The sequence below is a fragment of the Heteronotia binoei genome, chromosome 8 (genome assembly GCF_032191835.1).
Source record: "Heteronotia binoei isolate CCM8104 ecotype False Entrance Well chromosome 8, APGP_CSIRO_Hbin_v1, whole genome shotgun sequence".
Lineage (NCBI taxonomy): Eukaryota > Metazoa > Chordata > Lepidosauria > Squamata > Gekkonidae > Heteronotia > Heteronotia binoei.
Window position 1 is genome coordinate 100,765,950 of NC_083230.1, and position 21,171 is coordinate 100,787,120.

Sequence of the window (21,171 nt, forward strand, 5' to 3'; positions counted from 1 at the left end):
CTTTATTTTTTGTAAAAGCCATTCCCCATGGCTGCTCTGTGGCTGCAGGGAACTTGGTTTCAGCTCTTTAAAAACCCAAGCACATAGTTTTGCCCTGAACTGGGACAGAATCCTGCCATATCGTATTATACCTTCCTAGTAGAGAAATTATTCTTAAAGTGATATGGGAGTCAATGATGCCCAGTGGCTATATAGCCCATTTTCAAATGCAGCTGACTTGAGCCTCTGTGCCTCTCTCTTTCAAAGATTAAGCTGTAGTGGTGGAGTGCTCTTTGTTGTTCCCTGGCTGATCAAGGCAGGCTTATGATAAGCAGTTTGCACGTGTGCAGTCAGTGAAGTGAAGCTTCTCCTGTGGGGATGGTGGAGTATTTTGGCACATCAAACACAAATGCAGGGGGAAAAATCACTGACCCAGAGTCTTAGAACCAATTAAAGTGCATTCCTCTTCCATTCCAGGAGCTGGGAGGGGCCCTGGCTTTGTGGTAGAGCATCTGCTCGGCATGCAGTAGGTCCCAGGTTCAATCCCAAACACCTCTAGTTTAAAGGATGGAATAGTAGATGTGAAAGTCCTCTCCCAGAGACCCTGGAGAAGCCACTACCAGTCTGAAGAGACAGTACTAGTCTTGATGGACCTTGATTCAGTGTAAGGCAGCTTTGTGTGTCTGTCATGTGGCAAATCCAGAGGTTTAATTTTTTGGGAGTAAAAAAGTAGTAAAGACTTAGAGTGTCTTGGGAATTGTTTTATTTACTGATGTGCAAGCGGAGCATGTTGGATGCAAGGCAACTTGTACAGCAGGGATGGGGTCTTTGGCTCAGGAGTAGAACATATGAAGAAGAAAATGATATTGAATTTATATCCCACCCTATACTCTGACTCTCAGAGTGGTCACAATCTTCTTTACCTTCCCCCCCCACGCCGACAACAGACCCCCTGCGAGGTAGGTGAGGCTGATAGAGCTCTCACAGAAGTTGCCCTTTCAAGGACAACTCTATGAGTGCTATGGCTGACTCAAGGCCATTCCAGCAACTGCAAGTGGAGGATTGGGGAATCAAACCCGGTTCTCCCAAATAAGAGTCTATGCACTTAACCACTACACCAAACTGGCTCTATGCTTTGCATGTGAGCAATCCCAAGTTCAGTTCCTGGCATGTTCAATTAAAAAGGTTAGCTAGATGATCATAGAATCACAGAGTTGGAAGGGACCTCCAGGGTCATCTAGTCCAACCCCCTGCATAATGCAGGAAACTCACAAATACCTCCCCCCAAATTCACAGGATCCTCATTGCTGTCAGATGGCCATCTAGCCTCTGTTTAAAGGAAGGACTCCAAGGAAGGATGCTTGCTTATTTACTTATTTATTACACTGATATCCCAACCTCCCTGCAAGTGCCACGGGAAAGACCTCTGCCTGAGACCCAGGAGAAACCACTGCCTGTCAGAGAAGATAGTCCTAACCTTGATAGATCAGTGGTTTGATTCAAGTATAAGGCAGCTTCACATATTCATGGCAGAAAGCAAAATTGCTCATCCTGCTCTGGATTTCTTCAAAAAAGCAACTGTTTGGCTTCTTAAAGTCTCACCAGAAGCAGTGGTGTAGTCAGCTGAGCTGGAGTGAAGTTGCATGAATTTTGTGAGGGCCTCAAGCAGCACTGTTATTCGAAGAAGGAGTAGTAGTTGGTTTTATATCCCACCCTTCTCTACCCAAAGGAGTCTCAGAGCAGCTTACAATCACCTTCCCTTCCTCTCCCCACAGCAGGCACCCTGTGAGGTAGGTGGGGCTGAGAGAGCTCTGACTGAAAACTGCTCTTGAGGGAACAGCTCTGAGAGAACTTCTGACTGACCCAAGATCACCCAGCAGCTGCATGTGGAGGAATGGGGAATCAAACCTGGGTCACCAGATTAGAGTCTACCACTCTTAACCACTACACCAAAGCGGGTCTCATTGGGAGCTCCTTTTCAGCCTGCCCCTGGCAGGGGCCAGAAGTCCTTGCCCCAGTGGTCGGGCTTGTACTACTTAGATGTGTGGCACTGCTGCTCAGTGTGCCTGGGCTGTAGAACAAGAGTGGTGCCACCACTGCCACCCCCTGCTTAAGTGGACTTGCCTCTCTGGCCTGCTCAACCTTCACTCCCCTCCCTCCACCCCTTTTGTTTGCTGGAATGTCAACATTTTCACATTAGGTGCCATAATATATTTGGCACTTGGGAACCAAACCGTTGCCCACTTTTGGTCAAAATCTAGCTCAGAACCACCCAAGCCCCCCAGTTCAAACTACAGCAACTTTAATTGCTTGCCCCTTCTGTCAGCTGAAGGAGGTAGTCTTCCAAAGGCAGGACACAGAGAGATTTCCAATTCTTAGTTCCCATCCAGGGGCCATCAGCACAACAAACACAAAAAGGGGATCTTGTGGCACTTTAAAGAGCAGCATATTGTGATACACATGGGGGGGAGGGGAAGAACAGAATTATACCATAATAAATTTGTTAGTCTTTAATACTACTTTAAAAAAATGCATATTTGTGTCTTACTGCAACAGATTTAAGTGGCTATCCCCACGGAACTTATTAGCAGCAGTCGGATTAACAAATGATGGTAACCCAGCAGCTGTAACAACATCACACATACGGTTGTATAAGAGTACCTACACCCATCAGTCTTAGAACTGGCAAACACACAGCAATGATTTCACAGCAGTTCTCCCTTCACCTCTATATTTATTTAGTTATTTCGCTTTTCTCTCCAGAGAGTACCAAAGCAGCTTGCAACATCTTTCATCTTCCTTTTTTAGCCTCACCACAACAACTCTGAGAGAGTAATCTTTCTTGGCAGACTGGGGATTTGAACCTGAATCTCCTAGATACAAGTTTTGCCCTGTAACCACTGTACCGTGGTGGCTTTCTGTTCCAGAGCTAGCACATATATACACAGATGGTCCATAACGCAGGCCAACACACACAGGCATTGCTAGCCCTGATTTCCATTCCCGGGCTCCCAAAAGATTACCGTTTGCCATTCCCATGCCATTCCTGCTGTGTTAAGCTTATCTCTGCTGCTTAGGCCAAAATAGAAGTGATGGTGCCCTTGTGTCTGCCACAAGGACACTGCTCCCACTATTTTTTGTAAACTGGAACATGGGTGCAGCTATCAGGCTGCAGCTGTGCACAAATGGCAGACTTGTAGAAGAGCACATGTTTTGCATACAGAAGGCTCCCCAATACTCCCTGTAAGCTGTGAGCAAAAATTCTACTTTGTGAGCTACTGCATAAATTAGTTTGCTCTGTGGCCATTATTCCTGAGCTAAGATAAAAATGTGTGAGCCAGAGGCTAAAATACCTCTGAGCTTGTGAATTTCCTGCATTGTGCAGGAGGCTGGACTAGATAACTCCTGAGGTATCTTTTAGCTCTGTATTTCTGTGTTCTGAAGACCTGATACAGCATCTGGGTAGCTGAAAACCAAAGAGAAGAATGTGTTTCCTGAAACCTATGCTGATTTTAAAATTAAACTGTACTGAAACAATAGTTTGCTCTGTTTCTACTGGCAAAGTGATTTGTCCTGGTTTTGCCACATATTCTCATACAGAACTCTGTAGGCCACAGTGTGAAAGTCTGTTGTTGAAAATTCCTGTATTTACCTTTAACAGATTTAATATTCTTGTATTTTGTTTAATTGTTCATTTTAGAGATGCTTAGTTATGTTTGTAAGCTGCTTTTGGTCTCCATTGGGGAAGAAAGTCAGTCAGTCAATCAGTCTCTCTCTCTCTCCCGCCTTTTATGAAAGAAATAAGAAATCCATCTCATGTTGGGTCCTCCTCTTTTCCTAATATCCTGCTATCCTTTCCCCAGCATTATTGTATTTTCCAGTGATTCTTTTTTTTTTTGTACTTTTGTATATTTTAATGTGTGGGTGTTTATTTGTGTGCTAGCACCTGGAAATCATGTTGATCTCTAGTGACTGATCCCTACTCGGGCCTGGAGGATACTCCAAGAAGTGGCTGAATAAAGCCTGCCCCTGTCCTCCTGACTTGGTATTTCAAGGAGGTCTCCCATCCAAGTACGGGGAGGGACCGTGGCTCAGTGGTAGAGCATCTGCTTGGGAAGCAGAAGGTCCCAGGTTCAATCCCTGGCATCTCCAACTAAAAAGGGTCCAGGCAAATAGGCATGAAAAACCTCAGCTTGAGACCCTGGAGAGCCGCTGCCAGTCTGAGTAGACAATACTGACTTTGATGGACCAAGGGTCTGATTCAGTAGAAGGCAGCTTCATATGTTCATATGTACTAACCAAAGTCAGCCCTGCTTAGGTTTTGAGATCTGATGAGATTGGGCTTAGCCTGGGCTATCCAGGTCTGGGCTTTTTTCTCAGTGGCTCTTTTCTCAAAATGTGATCAAAGTACAATAGCCTCCGTTTAATCATTTTAGCTTCTAGGGCGAGTTCAGTCTTGATTTGGTCTAGAACCTACTTAATGTTATTCTCTGGGCATCCAGGCTGGGAAAGAGTTGTTCTGGGTCAGAGCCTACAGGGGTTGGATGATCTAGCTTGCTGGAGCAGCTTCACAGGCATGCACAATCATGCAGTAAAATCTTTTTGTGGGCTAATAAAAAAACCCTTTTGTGAATTTTATTTGCAACACTTGTCAATACTGTGTGGGTGTCCTGCTGTTTCCCCTCAAACTTCGCTTCCAGGTTAATACTTGACATTGTTGTGTATTTATTTCCTTGCAGGCTGAATATCTTGCTGGCTGGCATGAACCCCTTCTATTTCCATGCTGTGAATGTAGCCCTACACTGCCTGGTAACGCTGCTGCTGATGTACACTTGTGACAAAGCCGTTTTCAAGGACGGACGGCTGTCTTTTGTCACCGCCCTGTTCTTTGCTGTCCATCCCATTCACACGGAGGCTGTAAGTATGCCAAGCGACAGAGAGTTTCTTTTCGAGTTCCATGGAAAAACACAGCGTCTTCCCAGTAATTGAGAATGTGATCATTTTGCCACAATAAAATGTGGAATGCTTGCTTGTTTTGGAAGGTCCAGCAACAAAATATGGTTGTGTTTACAGAAAATAATCAGCATAACAAGAGAGGTTCAGAATCAACTTTCACTGCTTGTCAAAATCTTAAGACTTTGGAGCTGAGCGAGTTGATTTGAAAGAGAAGCCTTTTTCGTTTAACTAGACTTGCTTCCAACATCCCTGCATAATGATTTTGCTTTAATTCTACAAGCAAAACCACAGATGACACAGGAGAACTGTGAATAAACCTTCTGATTTTTCGTTTCTAAGAAGTCTTAAACAGGCACAAGGACTCTGAATGTGATCAGAGCAGCAGTTCCAAGGAAGAGGGTCTTTAATCTTTTCCCTGTGTCTTCACTTTGATTTAAATAATTCCTTATCTGGTGTATGCCTTGGGGGCAGGGGGTGGGGTGGGGTGGAATGTCACAGTATCGTTAAGGACTGGTGAAACCATGCTGTACCACTGCTCCAAAGAAATTGGGACCTCCTGCAACTTTTCTAAAGTTGAAAAAAGAGATTATGAGTTGGCCCCAGCTGGCTTTTGTACTTGGCTTTATCCAATTCCCTTCCTTAGCATGCCACATGGTGTAATAGAGGGTCAAGCTACCTATAGCACAATTCATAAAAATGTATAATGTTTAATATAAAGCATACACAAAAATTAATTTTAAAACATATTACTATCAAGGTACAGTTTACTTAATATAATTTTAAGTAACCACACATCATATAAGGTAACAACAACTTACAATAACTTTAAAGGTAAAAAAAAATTAACGCATAAAGTAATTTTGTTTCTCACCCTCCCCCTTTTTTCTCCTTATTTGATAATTCTAGAAGCGGCACCTTACTTTCTATTATTTGTATTCCTGGATGTGTGCCATTGTAGATTTTATATATTGACCACTGAAGAAGGCCCTTAGGGGCCGAAACGCATATGGTTATTGCGGTGATTCGAAGTCCATCAAATGTATATGTGAAATTGTATATGGTTTGCAGTCTGATATTCAAACAATATGTTTTAAAATTCATTCTTTGTGTATGATTTATATTAAATGTACATTTTTATGAATTGTGTTATAGGTAGCTTTGACCCTCTATTACACTGTTTAGATTTGGGTTGAGTTCCCTCCCCTTCCCTTTTTTGTCCCATGCCATATGACCTTTGTGCATGTAGGTCCCATGATTCCTAATGTTGCCTTTCTTTTTGGTGATCAAAGGGAACCCCTTATTCCTTTTTTTTTTTTTTTTTTACTGTGAGAATAACTGGTTGGATACAACATTGCATCATGGATATTATGTATCACGTATGGTTTGGCCCTAATTAATTTGGCCCTAATTTGGCACGAATCAGCATTGCTAGGAATAAACACCAACCGGTTTCATTGAAGGAATAAGAAGACTCTTGGCTGCTACATGAAGCTGAAAGAGCCCTGAGATGTCTGCCGTGCTGCGAGATTGTTCTGCCTGCCTTCAGAATTTTCTTTCACCCATCTGCCATTCTAAAAACTCCCCAAATCACACTGTGTCTGAGAGTGTTGTAAATATTGGAAAGAGATGTAGATTGGGATCATGTGCCCAAGTGTAAGTTAGAAGCTGTGAGCAGAGCCAGAAACATTGTTCAGCTAATCAGGGTGACTAATTCAAAAATGAATTAGATGATGATTTTTTAAATCTGAGCTGGTGCTACCACATCAAGAAAGAATGTACAAGCTGTCAAAAGCTTGTCTTGAGCACACTGTTTTAATATTTGTATCCAAGAAGGAGAAAAAAAAAGATTCAAATTCCAAACAAAATCAAATTTATTTTCAGAAATTGGTATGAAGAAGAAGAGGAGGAAGAAGAGATTGGATTTATACCCCACCCTTCACTCAGAATCTCAGAGTAGTTTACAATCTCCTTCCCCTTCCCACAACAGACACCCCGTGAAGTAGATGGGGCTGAGAGCTCTTTGGAGAACTGCTCTTGAGCAGAACAGCTCTGAGAGAACTTGTGGCTAACTCAAGATCACGCCAGTAGCTGCATGGGAAATCAAACCTGGTTCTCCCATATTAGAGTCCACTGCTCTTAACCACTACACCAAACTGACTTCTAAAGATGAAGAAGAGAAGAGAGTTGAAGGAGCCTCGGGGTGGCTTACAATCTGTTCATCTGTCTATTCTAGTTCCGAACATTCCACCCAGTTCCCCCAGAATTCCCTCATTGTCAAGAAACAACCAATGGCAGGGTTATTCAGATAGAGCCTGCATAGTGTAGTTGGTTAAGTTTTGGACTGGAATTTGGGAGATCCAGGTTTGATTCCCCACACTGCCTTGGGTGGCCTTGGGCCAAACACACACTCTTAGCCTAGCCTACCTCACCAGGTTGTTGTGAGGGTAAAATGGAGGAGAGAAGATCGATGTAAGCTGCTTTGGGTCCCTGTTGGGAAGAAATGCATGGTGTTAAAAAAAAAAAAAAAGTAAAGTAGAGACATGCTTGCTTTCCAGCAACTGTTAGATCCCTCTATTCTTCTCCCATCCTCCAACCTGTCAATCTGCAGGGTGGTTTAAAGATGATCAGGGAGCATCCTGGTCAATTAAAAGTGAGGTGCTCGGTGATTGGCCGGCATTATTCATGAAGCATTGTAAATCCCAGCTTGAGGTTTCCATTGCTGGTCTCCGGACCAGTTCTTACGGGAGATGCGAATGGCTGAGACTTAGGCAGGCATGAACGAAATGTCGCGCCTTGCTGAGATCCTTTCAGGAAAGATTATCTTTTTAATAACAAAGAAGCCTTGAGCTTTCCAGATTCCTCCCAGGCTGTTTCATGAGTTAATCAGCCAGAATAATGCACCTTTTTGGGGGGAGGGGAGGGCAGAGGGAAATCATTGGTTGGAAGAGGAAAGGGGGTTTGGTTGGAAGCACAGCTTCATACAGTGAATATATATGTTTGTGAATTCAAGGTAAGATTTAACAAAGAAAGAACTGAGAGAGCAAGCAGCAAATACCAGAACTCAGAAGACAAATTAACTTATTATGTGCTGAGTTTCAAGGCAGGATTTTTAATTTCTCTGTTATTTAAGAGGAGGTAAAATGTTGAGCTAGCACAAATAAATTACCAAAACTCACCAGTTTTGAGACTGGGAAAGTTCTCCTTGACTGTGCTTTGTTTGGTGATTAAAATTGATTTATGAATTAGGAATTGCTTAACCTTTTGTTAGCGTAGTTTTCCATGGTTAGGAATGGGGAGGAATAGGTTAGTTTTCCATGGTAAGAATAGGTACCTGTCTGGGGAGAAGAGGGTTTTTCCTCAAGTCCATTTCTCACTGTAGCAGTATTGTGTTTTAAACAGCCAGTTGTTTTAACCTTTAAGACTTGCAGAGTTATGAAGATCTGGGGAGAGGTGGAAACATTTTCAGTGCTACAAATAAGTTTTCTTTGCTGCTAGCTCTTCTTTTCCTTGAAAAGCCGATGCATGGGAAGGGAAGGCAATTGTAAGTCTCTTTGAGACTTTTTAAGGTAGAGAAAAACAGGGTATAAAAACCAGTTCTTCTTCCTCTTCTTGTCTGGGACGTTTTGCAGTATCCTAGAGACCTCATTATAAAATGTGAAAAAGTCACTTCCAGTGAGGGCAGAGGAGGAGAGGGTGCCAGTGTTTTCCCCTGCCCACCATTTTCTTATTCCAAATTTCCATCTTCAGCAGTTCCTCCTCAATGGAATATTAAATGCATGTTTTCCTCGCATTTAAAATTACAAGGTAGAAGAAGCTAAGAAATGGATTTGGTGTGTGAAAAGGGTTATGAGCCCTTGCTCTGCTTCTCTGCTTGCAATCGTGCCATCTTCCAAAGGTGCTTTTCTTAACATGAACTGCAGTTGTTAGTGGCATTGGTGTGGTGTAGTGGTTAAGAATATTGGACTCAGATTTTGGATAGCCAGCTTCAGCTTTCCGGTGTGGTATGAAAGCTTGCGGGGGGATATTGGGCTAGTCAGACACCCTTGGCCTAACCTACCTCACAGGGTTGTTGTGATAAAATGGAAGAGAGGTGTATGATGTAAGCTACATTTGGTCTCCATTGTGGGGAAAGGTGGGTGTAAATGAAACAGATAAATAAGTAAAGTTTGCAAAGTGTGTACTTCCTCTTTGGTTCACAGGACTACTTCTGGTTTCCTCATGGGTTGAGATTTTACTGTACAGTAGAAAACAGGATGTTAGCCATGACAGCTATGGAGACACCATCTTCAGAGACAGTGTACTTCTGATGACCCAATGCTTGGGGGAAATAATAAGGGATTCCATTGAGATAGAACCCTCCACCCATTGCTTCCATACAGGGGTGGAATTCTAGCAGGAGCTCTTTTGCATATTAGGCCACACACCCCTGATGTAGCCAATCCTCCAAGAGCTTACAAAAAAGAGCCTTGTAAGCTCTTGGAGGATTGGTTACGTCAAGGTTGTGTGGCCTAATATGCAAAGGAGCTCCTGCTAGAAGTCCACCCCTGCTTCCATAGCAATGTCAGGTGAACCTTTGAACCAGCAACACAGTTGTTATGTACTAACCTACCACGTAAAGAGGGTTGTGTGAATGGCCTTTTGAGGACTACTTGGTGCTTGGGTCTCTGCTTTTAATACAATCTAACATAGCTTCTATCATGAGCCCCCCTCCTTTTGCCAGAAAGTCTCACCTAGATTCACTGATTGGTTGTTTGATTGGTGCCATTTTAGGAAGTCCTTTAGTTTACTGTACTTCAATATGACGTTGCTGTATGCAGTGCGGAAGCAGAAGTATGTCTGCACCCAGTGAGCATTTAAACTGTAGAATTTGCTGCCTATAGATGTAATGATGGCAGCTGGATAGCTTTAAAAGGTGATTACACAGATTCATGGAGGAGAGGTCCATCAATAGCTACTAATCAAGGGAACCTCCATATTCAAGAGCAGCAAACATTTGAATATCTGTGCTTGGAGGCAACACTGGAGGAGATGTCTGTGCCTGGTGCTTCAATCTTGTTTGTTGGTTCCTTTTCTTGATCATGCTAAGGATTGTGAGGGAATTCTGGGAAAATTGGGTGGAATGTTGGAAACTTGGATGGAAGAAGAAATATTACATGCCCAATGGAAACCTCAAACACTGTTCATGTTGACAAAGAATAGTCAGACCCTTGGACTAGATGGATCGTTGGTCTTAATGAAACGTAATACACAGCGTCGTTAATCTTTTCTCCCTTAAATATCTCCTGGCAGATACTAAGGAGAGACAAATGTCAGGAAAAACAATGCTATGCAAAAAAAAAAAAATGAAAGACAGATGTTGATAGATTGTTACAAGCATTTTAATATAGTGTTGTTGTTCAATTATTAATGTGACACGTTTCCATTTCTTTTTAGGTAGCGGGTATAGTAGGCAGAGGAGATGTCTTGGCCTGTCTGCTATTTCTGTTGGCGTTTCTCTCCTATAATAGGTATGTTTTTTTTTTAAAAAAATGGCTGGGATACTTCTTTTTCAGAGGGGGGAACAAATAACACATCACTGCTAGCAGGATTTGCTTTATCCTGCCAAGCCCTATATATAAAGCACCGTCTGTAACCTTATTTCTTTCCCTTTCTGTTCTGCCTTTGCAGTGGGTGGGTCGTGGTAGCTAAGAGCAGCTGCTCAACTATCTGCACTAAATTAAGAGAATTGGATTTGCTTATAGCACATTGAACCGCAGGAGACCAGCATCCCTGTTGTGCTGCCACCTGCATCAATACCTTAGCGGCATTCATCGTGCACACCTCTTACAGGCAGTGCCATTTATCATTTAGCGGTATTGCAGGATTTAGAACCTTGGTAGCCTTTTTTAAAAAAGAAAAGACGCTTCTGAAGGGAGTCCTACGGAGTGGAGGAACAGCAGGGGAAGGGGGCCCAATCCTTCCCCAACCAGTGCTTCTCTGCTTCAAATGCTTTCCCTTGTAGTGTTTCAACTGCCTTTATGCAAAGGAAAGTATGCTTGGAATGGTGTGGTAGACGGCAGAGAAAACAGCCAGAGGGTGCGTGGATGATTTTTGAGTGGAGGATTCACAGCTGGGGAAACATTTGTCACCTCTGGCTTCTGATGCACTTTTCCCCTCGCATCTATTTGCATAATATTTAATTGAGCCTCAAAGTGCGGCAGTTCTTGTGGAGTGGTATTTGTTTTTGAGGGGAAGAGAAGAAAGTACTGGCTTTTTCTCAGGACACTCCTGAATGGTGCTGTACCATACAAACTAGGAATGTAAAGATTTTCCCTGTTCACCTCCTGTGCAGTCAGAACCCCCAGTCCAAGGTCTTGCTCAGGCTGATTTTGGCTTTGTTCACACTGAGGGGTGTGGGGAGGGGGCAGTCCCTTGCAGACCTGTAGAGCGCAAAGGCAAAGCTTTCACTTCTTTTAAAGCACCTTGGGTAAGCCTGTGAGTCAATGGAACTCCCATTTATATTTATCTATGAATATCTTTATTATATCCTGGCTTTCCATTCTGAGGGATCCCCATGGAGGAAACATTTGAAGCTGAGAAGCATTGTGTTGGAGGAAGGATTGGGCCCCTTTCCCCTGCTGTTTCTCCATTCTGTAGGAAGCTTTCGCACGTTTTCTCTCTCTCCCTTTCCCCCTCCCCCTCCCTTCCCTTCCCTTCCCTTCCCTTCCCTTCCCTTCCCTTCCTCTTGATTTACAGCTACAGGATACAAAAACTAAGCAGGTTTAGGTTTGGACAGCCCCTGAATGGACACCTGCCCAGGATTATGCCTCTTTGAGCTCCTCTAAGGAAGAAAGGCTAGATACAAATGAAATAACATTTCAAAAGGGGGGGGGAAGGGAAAATACCCATAGCACCCAATCATAAAACTTTCATTACTGACAAAGTAGGGTTGCGAGGCCCTCCCTGGCAGCTGGTGGGGGGATTCTTGGCCCTCTCTGGGATCTTTTTTCCTGGAAGTGATGTCATCATGTCACTAATCTTGGGGTGTGTGTATGCGATGCTTTAGTTTTTGGGTAAAACTCTAAAGCAGGAGGTTTTAAAGCAAACTTGTGTAACATAAGAGACACATAGAATAAACACCAGATGTTTGAGAGCTACAATAAATTAACATCAGATGTTTGAGAGCTGCAAGATTTGAGAATCGTAAGACAGGAAGGCACGCAGGTTAATGGATGGGGGAGGGAGAGCTGGAAAGAAAGCAACTTTAACTTTAAATGCATTTTCCAATCTGCCATCTGGCTTGGCTTGGAGAAGTGATTTAAAGAGAGAAATGCCTTTGCCAAGCTGCCTGATGGGGCGGTGGGACTTCGAGAGCCACACAGTATGTGTGAAAGAACCACATGTGACTCCCAAGCTGCGGTTTGGCCACCCTTGCTCTATAGCTTGAAGCAGATTTTACCACAGAGTTTTACCCAAAACTTAAGAGCATCACTGTGCAACATCAGCAGTGTGATGATGTCACTTCTGGGTGATATCATCACATCACCTTATGGGGTCAGTTGGGGGTGGGATTTCCCCGTGCCAGCCAGCTGGCTACTGGTGGGGAAGTGCCTTGCAAAAAGTGGGGATACCCCTGCCCACAGCCTGAACCCTCCCTGGAAGCTAAAATGACTAAATTGAGGCTAAACATAACGGTCACATTATGAGAAGACAAGCCAGCGCTCAGAAAAGTTGAAGGCAGCAGGAAAAGAGGAAGCCCCAGCACGAGATGGATGGACTCAATCAGTTAGCAAGACTTAAGGAAGGCCGTTAACAACAGATTATTTTGGAGGTCATTAATTCATAGGATTACCATAAATTGGAAGCAACTTGATGGCACTTAACACACACATTAAACAAAGCAGTAAACAACCCCTACAAGTTTAGGAAAAGGAAAGGTCCCCTGTGCAAGCACCAGTTGTTTCTGACTCTTTCACAGCAGACTTTTTACGGGGTGGTTTGCCATTGCCTTCCCCAGTCATTTACACTTTACCCCCAGCAAGCTGGGTACTCATTTTACCGACCTCGGAAGGATGGAAGGCTGAGTCAACCTGGAGCCAGCTACCTGAAAACCCAGCTTCTGCTGGGGATCGAACTCAGGTCGTGAGCAGAGCTTAGAACTGCAGTACTGCAGCTTTAACACTCTGTGCCACTTAAATGCTAAACATCATCTGTGGTCAGCAATGGGTAAAGTGCAGGGAAGCCCTGTAAGAACACTGGAACTCCTAGGCCAGTAAATAATTTTGTATTGGAGAATATAACTTGTCTGTGGTTGAACTGCCTCCATACTGGAAAGTCTAATCCTATTGCAGTAAGGGTTGTGACAGGGATAAATAAATAATTACATCTTGTAATTACTGGGAATGCCTGTCAAAATCTCTGTGCTGTGTAAGTAAAGAATGGCAGTTTGCACGCTTTAAAAATGTTTGGTTTCTGGCAGCTTTAAATGAAGATTAATAGCTTGCTTCTCTTTAAAAGCTTTTCTTTTTTACATCAAACATAGTTGTGTTCAAGATTTTAAATCTTGCCCAGTGTTTGAGGGGAAATTCTTTAATGTGGATTGATCTACTGTGTAAAACATGTTGAAAAAATTTCAAGACTGCAGTGGGGAGGGGAGGGGAGAAGAAATGCAAGAACTGTGTTCATTGCGTATAAAGCTGAAACAAATTTTGCGAACATTTTCTGCGCATCTCAACGTGTGTCCCCATTTTTGACAACTGTTTTGAGGTGGGAGAGACGCTTGAAAGGGCACAAAAGTCTCGGGGGTGGGGGAGGAAGTCCCCACAAGGCCCTGCTTCCTGTTTAGCCTTGTCCAGCTCTTGCTCTGAATGAGGAGGCAAGGCAAGTAGGGGATGTCTCTGCGTTGCTGGTGTTTCCACCTTTTATTCCACCTTGAGCTGTGGGGCTGGTTCCATTGACGTCCTCTAGTGTGGCAAGACAAGGGACAGTCTCCTGTTGTCGAGGCAACCAAGTAAAAATGCCCCATCTTCTTGTACTAAGCTGTAGGGATGAACCATGACAATCAGGCTCGTAGGGAAGCAAGGCAGGGAACACTGCCTGGTTGTTTTGGCAACCTGGGGACATGGGGAAAGATCACATGTCTCCAGTGTATCCTTCCTGGTGCCTTGGCAGTTATGAGGGTATTGACCCCTTCCCAACTTGAGGGTTTGCTGAAGTTACTCCTGTCTTTGATTCTTTCCCTTCTGCAGCTTCTGTTTTTTTCCTGGTTCCTCTTCTGTCTCTCCCCAGTCATTACCCTCCTTTTTTTTGCCCTTGTTTGTCCGCCTTGCTGTTCTAAGCAAAAATAAGCATTTTTGTTAGTCTGTTTTATGATGCAGGCTGCCCTGCTAACTGCCATTATACTGGGGGTTTTGTTTCAATGGAAGGAAATCTGCTTAACAGACAAACAGTGACTGTGTTTATTTTTAGTTAACACTCGGGTTCTCTTTGCAGGAGCGTGGATCACCTTTATGTTGGGGAACATTTCCCTCCGACTGCTTCGGTCTTCTTCTTGCTGCTTAGTTTATTTCTTGGGACTTGTGCAATGCTGGTAAAAGAAACGGGGATCACAGTGTTTGGCGTCTGCTTGGTATATGACGGCTTCCTGCTTTCCCAGAACAGACCCAGATTGTGAGTGGAGGACATGATTTTATTCTTTCCAGTTCTGTCAATTTGTTGTTACCTGTCTATCATATAAATTGACAAGACTGCCAATACAGCTGCTAAACCACGGGACTACAAGTAAATGTGTTAGTTATATGGCAGTATACTGATTGCCTTAAAGGTGGTGGTGGGGAGAAGAACCATCCATGTAGTTACCTGGGGTGAGCAATAATTAACTCCAGATGACCAGGCAAGGAAATGTCTCAAATACAGGTGGATGTCTTGTGGTTGTCCTCAAGACACAAGAGCAGGTGAGCTTAGTGACCTTTGTGAACTTATTTATAAGGCTGTGGTAAATGTCTTACAGTACTTTCTTAAGCAGGGTCACCCCTTTTTTAAATTATTCCCTTCAATGGATTTAGTAAGTTGTAGTGCTGTTTAGGATGGTGCTGATGGATGGCTGATATCCATTTCAAACAGAATACTGGATGTTTTGTATAAACAAGCATGGTGGTGAACTTTGTTCAGTGAAAAGTGATGCATGTCGCTAGAAGTCCTCAAGCTGTAGGAAAAAGATGAGGTAGAAATGTAAAGCCAGGATCCTATACTCAACTTTTGGTCAGCCTGAGGACTTTGGTCTCCCATTTTTTAATTCCTGGGAATGGGGTTGCCCCACCCAGTACCAATCCCCTTCTTCCAATTTAGCCTATTGTTGCTTTCTGGATCAGAAGAAGGTGGTACCTACCCTAATGAATGTGCTGCAGTTAGATCCCCGTTAAGGCCCTGCCATTGCTGTCACAAGACAAGTCAAGATTATAATTAAATTCACTATAATTGAATATAAATCAAATTGCATATTATTGAATGAATAATAATAAAAGAATTATGCAGAAAGAAATGTGGCAGTCTGGCAAATTTCTTACATTGCTGGTAGGCCTGTGTTCAAGTTTTTTGGCACAAAGTTTGCCAACAAATTAAAAACATAACAGGATAAACTATATCTTTTTTGCCTGAGACTTTACTTTTGAATAAAGGAATAGATCCTAGGATTAATAAACCAAAAGCAGGATTGATATTAATTTTATAAATAATCCACTGCCAGACTGACTATTGCAGCCAAACAGATAGATCATTCTTCACTGAATATGGAATTGTGGCATGAAAAAAATTGAGAACATTTTATTATGCATAAATTGGCATATAATTTCTCAAATTCATCACCTGATCAATGTCAAAACAAAGTTATAGCAATATGGTATCCTTTGTTAGATTATGTGGCAGAACATGACATAGATCCAAAAAAATCATTATTATAGAAGCTTGATATATTTTTAGTTTTGAAATTATTCTTGATATTGTATGCAAAAGTACCAAATCATCTTTTTTCTTTGCATTATTTCGTTATCTCAATACAATAACCTTTATTGGCATGTTATCGAACATAACAGGGAACCAATCCATCCATCAAATGGCAATTTGCAAATACTTTAAGTGCCTCCTGGATGCTAGATATAAAAAATTTGCAACCGTTTCAATTACCAATTGGTTCCCAGTTGACAAAAAGAAGACAATTTTATATTTGTTGGACTTTGCTGTTTGCTCACTCAAACAGGGGTCAAAGAGTATGGAGCGCAGGTCAGAGTAAAAAGTACAGCTTCAAAATGCATGTTCGAAAGTTTCTATCTCTGGACATGCACAAATGCACGGTCTGTTAGCATAGGGAATTTTACGGAATCTTCCAAGAAGTATCGCAGATGGTAGCATATTGAACCTAGCTTGCAAATAGGCTCTGCGTTGCCAAGGGGCCGTTAGGCAGGTGAGATATTCAGCCCTAAACCAAGGAGGTAAAAACCCCAAACTCAAGGGTGAACATCTGCCTTTAGCAAGGCTTTCGAGTACCTGCAATATACCGAAAAATCAGCTTTCCTATTTTGTTATTTTAATAAAATCATTTAAAAACAAAAACACAAATAATAATAAAAGAGATGTTCAGAAGGGGTTTGCCATTGCCTGCCTCTGCGTAGCAATCCTGGAATTCCTTGGTGGTCTCCCATCCAAATATTGTCCAGGGCCATCCCTGCTTAGAGTCTGAGATCTGAGCAGGTCAGGCTGGTCTAGGCTATCCAGGTTGGGAAGCCCCTTAAGATTAAAAAACAACCCTACCTTGGGCTGATGACACAAATTGCAAAGCTCTTCTGGTCCTGGCATCAATAACTGCTGTTGTAATCCAGCATCTCTCTTTTAGAAGGAAAACAAAGTTGTACTGGCATAAAATATGGAGCACCATAAACTGTTACAAGTCTTGCTCAATAACAAGTTAGTACCGATATAAAGATGCATCGCACATGGGCCAGGCAGCCTTATTTCTGGAAACTCTACTGTCCAGATGTGGCAGCTATATAATGTTAATCGAAGCCATAAAACACAGTGGTTAGCAGCTGACTGTAAAGAACTCATCTAAACAAATAGACGAAGAAGGGAAGGCAAAAGGCACTTGGGGGACAATCCAAGGTACCAATGTTCCCGTTAAGCTGCAGAGTCTTGTGAGCAAAAATTCTGCTTTGTGAGCTACTGGTATTAAAGCTGTGAGCGCCTGCATAAATTATTATGCTATGGGGTCATCTTTCCTGAGCTAAGACAAAAAAATGTGTGAGCTGGAGACTAAAAATCTGTGAGCTAGCTCACGCTAACTCAGCTTAGAGGGAACACTGCAAGGTACCTGTTAGCTCTGGACAGGCAGTGAATGACCAATGGTTACACTTCATCCTCTTTTGCAACTAAGAGCTGTGATGCACTAAACTTGAGCAGAATAACTGCAGCAGGGAGATTCGGTGCAGCCCTTGGGCTAAGCTGGGGCTCCTCCCACTTGCAAACTAAGGCTCCTGAGCAAATTTATTCCTCTTTTAAAACTGTGAGCCTCCGTGTCCCTTTTAGCTTAAAGAACCCAGGAGTTATGGTGAAATCAGCTTCTGATGGTACAGTGCGGTCCCCGCTATCCTTTCAAGCCACAAAGAGGATTATCCTTTTACGGTTTCAAGGACCACGGGGAGGGTGAGATTGGTCATTTAATGTATGGATTGCGCCTGCTTAGGGAGAAGGTTTTTGAATTCCCTTCAAAAGAATGCAACAAGTAGAAGCTTTGAAATCTCCCTATGTGAGGATGTGCCTGTTCATTGGCTTGCCAGCTTCCAGTGTCCTTGCGAACACTTACCCTGTTGAGCTGTTGGAGGAGTAAACTGGAAGGAGCTTGGATGGTCTTGGATGGGGATGCAGTTATGGCTGTTAGAAGATTAAACAGAGATTTGGATTGCCAGGAATTTACTTTGCTGTTTTTGTGATTCTCCAGCATAGAGCAGTGATTGCCCTCAAATCACATGCTCAAGCAGGGGTGTTCCCTTTGTATGATATCTGCTAGTGTCTGTTTGCAGAAAGCTGGTGTGGTTGTAGCTGGATCACCTCCTCTGGTATGCCCCTCAGATAACAACTTGCTGGTGATCCCTGGCCCTGAAGATATCTGGCTGTCCTCGGCCAGGGCCTTTTTGGTCCAGGCCCCAACCAGGTGGAACTCTCTGCCAAATAACATCAGGGCCCTGTGGGATTTTATGCAGTCCTGTAGGGTCTGCAAGGCAGAAATGTTCTGCCAGGTGTTTGGTTGAGGGCAGTGATGCTGGCACCCTTCCCTTGCTCTTCGTCCCTCTGACTGATTCAGTTCCTCTCCCCCACATCCACGAGGTTGGAAGTGGGAGGGAACAGTTGTGGTGATTAGGCATTTCATAAATATAATATAATAAATAATAAATAGATAGTGGTTAGAAAGTCAGGCTAAGTTTAAGTACTCAGTAAGTCCTGAAGTTCACTTTGAACCACTCACCATACATTCTCTCTCCCCCACCCCCAGCTAAATCAGCCTCATAGGCTTATTGTGAAGATAAAATGGAGGAGAGAAGAGCCACATATACGGCTCTGGAATCCCTTGAGGGAAATATGGGATTAAAAGTGTGCTAAATTAACAGAATATTTGGGAGGCAGACTAATGAGCAACCCTAAGTGGTGATTCAGAGCCCCTCAACAAGAAGTATGTCTTTTTTTTGGAAATGGACTGAACTTTTCTTTAACAAGTTCAGTTTCAAGAATTCTGTTTACACTGCTTGTTGTTGAAAAATTTTAAAGGCTGTTTCAGTTTACAGGCCCCCAGTGGCTAGCACTGGTTCAGTTAAGGAGGGGAGCGCTTTATCAATTTAGTTAAGGGATTAAAGGAGAAAAAGCAAACCAGCACGTCAAAACAGCAAAATAACATCATTGCGAAAACCTAAGCGCCATCCTCAGCCTTCTCCAATGTGCAGCGGAATAAAAGGCTTTAGATGTAGAAAATGGTTTGTGAAGTTACTTGGGCAAATGATTGGGGATTGTGGTCTATACTGCTGTGTAAGGTCTATTGTGAGAAGGATCCTGTTATGCATTTTCTGTGTCACTTAAATATATCATGTGATTTCTTAGGCTTCATTTATTTCTGGCAGTTCCAGATTTCTAAAATCGTAATGCCTTGGTTACTGAATTTCCCATTTTGTTGACTGTACTGTGTAACCCATTTTGAGTCCCTGTGAAAATGGCAGACAATAAATAATTTAAATTAAAAAAAAAAAAATTCAAGGTTGAAATAGACTTGGTGATGTCAGTCTCAACGGAAGAGGCTGTCTGGAAAGATTAAGGTGTATGTATACTTTGAACAGGGGACTACCTTTACCTTTATACTTTGAAGTCCCCCTTGCTCTGTCTGCAGCCACAGAGAGCAACTCTAAAGAGCACTCTTACCTTAAATCAACTGGGATGCGGCCTACGGTGTGGGATCCTTCGTACACCGTTTCTTCCTTTACTGCTGCTAAGTAAATGCTGACAATAAGCATTTTGGTTTCCTCTCTGCGTGAATGAATAGGAAGCGAAAAGCCATCTTCTCTTATAAGGTTTTCATTTCTTTCTCTCTCTCCATTGTTTAATTAGGAAAAACGGAGTGGTGCATCCAAGGATGGCTCGGCAGCCCGCAGCTTCCCTCCATGCCACTTCCTCGCAGTTGACTTTGTCTGGCAGGGAAAATGGAAAGCACCGCGTGCCTCACAAGGGGACATGGAACTCCTGCCATCCTGCGTCGCCGGAGGAACAGCGGCACAGCAGCCCCTCTGTCTGGCGCAAAGCTACGGGGGCTGTTTTTAGGTATCACATTTAAACAATTGCTTGACGTTATGGGACTTGCACACAGTTGCTTTTATTACAGTGGCAAGAGAAGCATTGCTTTGGTTTCCATCCCCTGTCCAACTTTTTTTTTTAAGTGGCTAATCAGACTGCTTTTTTCTGCCATGTTCCAGAGAAGTACCATAGACTAATCTGGCTTCCAGTTGAATTTGGAAGTTTGGATAGTGGTCAGTGCCAAATTACCTTGTCTGTTAGACCGGCCGGTATGTGTGTCTATCCCATATGGTTTTGCCACACTGTCATGATCTTAGCCTAGTACGGCCTATAGGCTCTAGGGAAGCCTGTGTTGGAGCTACTAGTGGGCCTACATCTCCCAGGATCCCTTCTGGCCCTCTGATTGGGTGGCAAAGTTTTTGGAGGGAAAACTTTTCCAGAGGGGTGGGACCTGGGAGGGAAGCAATAAAAAGCTCAGGTAGAAAGGAAAGTTGTTCTCTCTGGAGAAGCTGCAGACAGAAAAAGGTGGTTTTCTCTGCAGAGACTGCAGCAAGAGGATGCCCTCACCCAAGGGTGGTGAATTTATTGAGTCACAAGAAGAGCATGTCTAGTCAGATGTGTCAGGGCTTTTATTTATTTACACCAATCTTTACTGTTTATTCAACATTCACTAAATGTTTATACTACCCACTTGTTGTTCTAAAGCAGTTATAATAAATCTCTTGTTATTAACTGCCTGGGTCCTCATGTCTCTTTGGTCACAGATAAAAAGGTTTTGCTAACAAGGAAGACAGGGATGTTTGAGTGCTCTGGGCCCTCCCAGACAGACCCTTACCAGAGTGGTGGCAGCCAGCAGAAGGCACTTCCTGGTCCCCTGCTGGGTGACACACCCCATGTCAGCTTTCAAATGGCAAGAGGAACCAAGCACTCTGGGTCCCTCTAATATTTTCTTAGCTTAATGGGATGGATCATGGTATAGGCCAACAGAAATGTTGTACTTTGCTAAATTTTCTATCCTTCAACTGATGATTGAGTTGTAAATAAGTCTTTATTAGTCGTTATCCCTTTTTAATCCTTCCTTAATAGAGCTCAGTGCTGCTAATTGGATGTGCTCGTTTCCTGACATTATGTTTCAGGCATTGACTGATCTTTTTCTTGATGCATTTGACGATGAGCATAGTGACTCTTTAAAGGGGAGCTGGACCGTATCTGTAGCTTCAGCATTGATTAAAGAGGCAGGGTAGATTTTCGTAAAGGGCGAGTTATGTATGGCTGCAATAAGCAATCAACCACTTTGCAGAAGCATTTTCGGGTAAAGGGATTTCAGGACAGGGTGATGTCAATATACATCATTCATTTTAGTAGCGGTGTTCATTTTAGTTCCCAGAAGTCCATCTCCTGGATATCATTGTAGCCTCTGAGTACACACACACT

The 21,171-nt window shown here is 43.1% G+C and overlaps 1 protein-coding gene across 1 annotated transcript in view; it reads left to right on the forward strand.

Annotated features, from left to right (window-relative positions):
- Positions 1–21,171, forward strand: part of TMTC1 (transmembrane O-mannosyltransferase targeting cadherins 1) — a 246,580-nt gene that overhangs the window by 20,968 nt on the left and 204,441 nt on the right. The window contains exons 2-5 of the mRNA XM_060245730.1: positions 4,719–4,900; positions 10,373–10,442; positions 14,407–14,583; positions 19,555–19,764. Of these exons, the coding sequence (XP_060101713.1) occupies positions 4,719–4,900; positions 10,373–10,442; positions 14,407–14,583; positions 19,555–19,764 (639 nt within the window). The remainder of the gene's footprint in view (positions 1–4,718; positions 4,901–10,372; positions 10,443–14,406; positions 14,584–19,554; positions 19,765–21,171) is intronic.